The sequence below is a fragment of the Sesamum indicum genome, linkage group LG14 (genome assembly GCF_000512975.1).
Source record: "Sesamum indicum cultivar Zhongzhi No. 13 linkage group LG14, S_indicum_v1.0, whole genome shotgun sequence".
NCBI lineage: Eukaryota > Viridiplantae > Streptophyta > Magnoliopsida > Lamiales > Pedaliaceae > Sesamum > Sesamum indicum.
The window spans coordinates 119,650-123,983 of record NC_026158.1 but is presented as its reverse complement, the minus strand read 5'-3'; the positions used below and the strand labels follow the sequence as shown (position 1 = coordinate 123,983).

Below are 4,334 nucleotides of genomic sequence, written 5' to 3'. Positions count from 1 at the left end.
ACCATAAATACTCCACTTGTTGTTCATTTAAGGTAAGTCATGTTATAAGCATTCGACCTCTTATTATCTCTTTAAATTTTTATATGAGACCCATTAGCTAATTTGGACGTCGGAATGATCCCGTCGAGATGACCCTAGCTCTCTTACCTTGTGTTTTCAGGTTATTCCCAAACCAAAAAAGGGTCGATCACGACCATGATCAATAAGAGTATAAGAATCAAGTCCTTTTTCGTTCGCATCGAGTATCTTTTGTAGATCCTATATTTAATCTAAGTCATAGGATATCCCAAGACCAAGAGCTCATTTTACCAGTTATGACTTATTCAATGCTCCCTTCATGCTTTGTAATAACAAGAAAAGAGTGTTAATTTAGAGCTGGGATCAAACATCAACATGTAAACATGGCAGTGTTTGGATGGAGGAAAGTAGAGGAGAGGATGTGGGTAATTGGGATGGAATGTGGAAGCAGAGAACCGACAGTCACGAGCGCCTTCTTTTACTATGGCCATTGCCCGGGTTATACCCACAGCCAGGAGTCAGGATCCCTTCCCCCACCCCACATACATACATACACATGCATCTATCTATATAAATATGTATGTATATTGGCATGAGATGGGTCAGGACTTAAAGGAGAGTTTTGTGGATAAGTACAAAGCGGCAGAGACTGTGGACTCTGTACTTTCCAATAAACAAACAATTTGGAGAATGTTAAAAAGGTTTTAAAAACAGTTGCCTTATACTTCCACACAACTATGTGCTAACCTGATACTTTACTACTCTCTCCTTTTCAAACTCTTCCCAATTTATGTTTTACACCACCCTTCTTACTTGCTCCTTTCCCATTAAATTAAAATCTGTGCTCTACATGTATCGATATCATGGTCGGTGTGTAGTGGTTCTTCTTTTTAAGAACCATTCCTTGAAATTTTGATCAAAACGAACAAGGGCTTGTGATAACGAGCATTGTTTAATTTAAATTAATTATATAATAAGTAAAATAAAATTATTATATGATTAGTGTATAATTTAAGAAAAATGATCCATGCATGACAAATATATCACACCTATTTTATAATAAATTTGATTGTACCTAACATAATTTATGTAAGAGTTTTTCCCATCTTCTGTCCCACCATGAATCAAGAGGGGCCAAAAAGATGCAACCGTACGGGCCTAACTGAAGACTCCATCTTTCGTTGCCCATACTCAAAAAGTTAGATGAATGCGCAATTATACATGTCTCAAAAGACTAAGAGAAAGGAGAGAAGCATGGTATGGTCCAGTCCCCGGGAGTGGGACCAGTACTGGTCAAACAACTCATCATTCAAAATCATCACCAAAAACAACCACAATTTACAGAGTTGCATATAAATTGAGTACTTGTAACATGATGAAAACTTACACAAGTAAGCTGACGGTCAAGGCAAGGAGCTGGAGTTGGAGCGCCCTTTGCTTCCTCAATACCTGCGCCCCAGCCCATTATCTTATATTTATTAGCCCCACTGCTATTTTTTTTAAATATAGAAGATAATAATATCTCATGTCCTGTCAAGGTAGAGAGAGAGAGAGAGAATAAGGACATAAAGACAGATAACGACAACTGAATTCCCATGACAACTTCTTTTGATGGAGAGATAATTGCTCTTTTCCTGCCTCACACATGGACCTCCAGGTCCTTCACCATATGCTTGTAAAAACCCACCTGGCAATTAGTGGGGACTGGGAGGCCGGTGATGGAGATAGCTTGGATTTTTCTTCTGTTCTATCAAAATTTATAACAAATAAAAAAAAAAAAAAAGGCAAACAAGGGAGGAAATAAAGGAAAAAGAAAAGAATAGTTTTGAAATGAAAATAGGTACTGGAATCAGAGTTGATTCCCAATGGACAGTAAAAAAGATGAAAATATAACACAATTCAGAGGTGGTTGGTGTTTTAATTCTTTAATGTTATATATATCAAAACATGTTTTTTTAGGTTAAATGATAGACCAAGAACTACTACACCATGATCTACAACCATTCCTTTCTATAATTCTTATTGCAATGATAAGAGTATGGGAATATCAGACAAACCCATAAAAGGAAAGTACTATCATGCTTTTCTTATGGAGAACATAGACTGCCCCACCCTTACAAAAAGATAAATACTTTGATTGCATGATTGCATCAACCTAAAACCATGAGAAAAATAATGATAAAATAGAATGAAAATATCTGCTCAGATAAAATTTTCATTTGCACAACTTGAGAACAATAAAGAATCTTAAAATTGAAATTTATAGAGGGAAGTAAATCGAGTTAACAAAGAATCTGCATCCATCAGATCTGTTCCTACTGGTAAAATCACATAGCAAGATAAGCACATGCATAATGAGAGTAACTCCGAAAGGGGAAAAGATTCAGTTTTATGCATACTCCTCAAACACAAGCAGATCATGAAATTAGTGACATGATGTATTTTATCTATTTTATCCAAGACTCGGGAAGACAAAATTCTTGGTCTAACTTGCAAGAGTTGCTGACTAGGAACGATATTAAGAAAATTGCACTCTCTATTTATTATAGCTATGAAAATAAATCAGGGAGTTGAAATGGCTAGCTGGCAGACTCTGAATATGTTTTATATTGTATTAAAAACGACGCCATCATTTCCAAATTCTGGAAAAGAAAAAGATCAATAATTGAAAAAACAGAACAGTAGTAGAGTACCAATACAACAGTGAATGCGCGCAGGTAAGTCCACGCAGCGTATGTCATCTTCCACGTTATGACGTTACGTTACACTCGAAATTGGTGTTTTCTTTTCTTTTATTTTTTCTGGGTAATTGAAATTGGATTGCAAATACCCATGTGTAACGGAAAACCAATCGCGGATCGGGCAAGTAAGCATCAAACGCAGAGCAAATCATGGTCACATGCATGCTCTAATGCTCACAAAAATCCAGAAGTCCATCATCATGAATGAAAAAGGAGTGTAGAATTTTTAAAGCAGAAAAAACAGAGAAAGGAGATTCCACACAACGTTCCCGCGGACAAAAAAAAAAAAAGCAAAGGCAGATGCGATGAGAAAGAGAACCCTTTTACAGCTCTTGTTTTAAAAATTTGAAATGTAGCTTTTAGTTTTGGAACTTGAGTTGGCATTGGAAAGAAGGATCATAACAAGAAATCATCTTGCAAAAACAAAGATCCCCTGGTTCATCGCTTATGTACATAAAGTAGTAATCTGAAAATTTGTCAAGGAAAAAACAGAAAACAAGCACACCCAACAGGGGAAACCTTCAAAAACAGAACATAACTTTAAAATCCACATTAATTGGATAAAAAGAAAAGAAGAAACTCTAAGTGTTATTACCAAAAAAATCTACTCTCTCAAGTCCGATCCGCACGGTTCTTATTGTGGCGCTGCTGACTTCTGTTTGCTCCTACATTACTTCCGCTATCTTTCTTCTGTTGCGAAGAGAACAAAGGAAAACCGAAAACACCAGATTTGGACGAACCTCGAAGCGAACAAACAGGAACGTTGAGAACCGGAGTGATACGGACATTAGCTGAATACGACCTCTCCACTCCTCGATGTTTGTATCTGGGCCCACCATTGAAAGTGCTCGGACTGCTGGAACTTCTCTCCAAGCTGTGGAACACGATTTTTCCGGAGGAGTTCATTCGAGGACTATCCACCGAAACATCACGGGCCGGAACTGTAGATTCCGGCGTCCTTCGCATCGGACTCCTGCCAACTCGAGCGGACGCCGTCGGGTTTTCCGACGTCAATGCCGCTTTGTGCTTGACTACTCGAACTTTGGAAAGATTGCTGGTGATTTGATGAGTATTACGAGGAACACTACTAGGCTTATCGGAATCGAGAGAGAACCGAGGAAGATCGTTGTACTCATGGCCTGATGAAGAGGAAGAGAGCGAAAGCCGGGAGGAGACTGGCATTGACTCGTTGTCCGTTTCCTTTAACAATGGAAGACTTAGAGATGAATCGACGGACGCATTTAATGCTGATTTTGAACCGCGATGAAGAAAGTTCTTAAGGCTTCTGGCAGCGTTTCTGTTATGATTATGTGACGACAATGCCGATGCTGTTTTCTGATCCTCCTGCTTCGCATTGCTGTTCTGATACAGTTTCTTCAAGCCGAGAAGCTCCTTCCAGCCGCTCGAGCATCTCGGCGCCTTAGGTGAAAACAAGTAGGGATCCGTCGAGGATATCTCACATCTCCGGCGACAATTTGGATCGTCAGGCGATCTGACATCAGACAACGCTGGAACTGATATCATTGACTGCCGGATCGTGGAGAGGTGTAATGGTACAAGCTTTCCGTCGAAGAA

General features: G+C 38.9%; 2 protein-coding genes across 2 annotated transcripts in view; both read right to left on the bottom strand.

Annotated features, from left to right (window-relative positions):
- The window catches only part of LOC105176532 (NAC domain-containing protein 21/22-like), a 9,896-nt gene extending 6,533 nt beyond the window's left edge, over positions 1-3,363 (bottom strand). The window contains exons 1-2 of the mRNA XM_011099354.2: positions 3,355-3,363; positions 1,406-1,467 (exon numbers count right to left, since the gene is read on the bottom strand). The gene's annotated coding sequence lies outside the window, so the exon portion shown is untranslated. The remainder of the gene's footprint in view (positions 1-1,405; positions 1,468-3,354) is intronic.
- LOC105176533 lies at positions 3,172-4,328 on the bottom strand. The gene has a single exon (XM_011099357.2). The coding sequence runs from the start codon at positions 4,281-4,283 to the stop codon at positions 3,372-3,374; it is 912 nt and encodes a 303-aa protein (XP_011097659.1). The 5' UTR covers positions 4,284-4,328; the 3' UTR covers positions 3,172-3,371.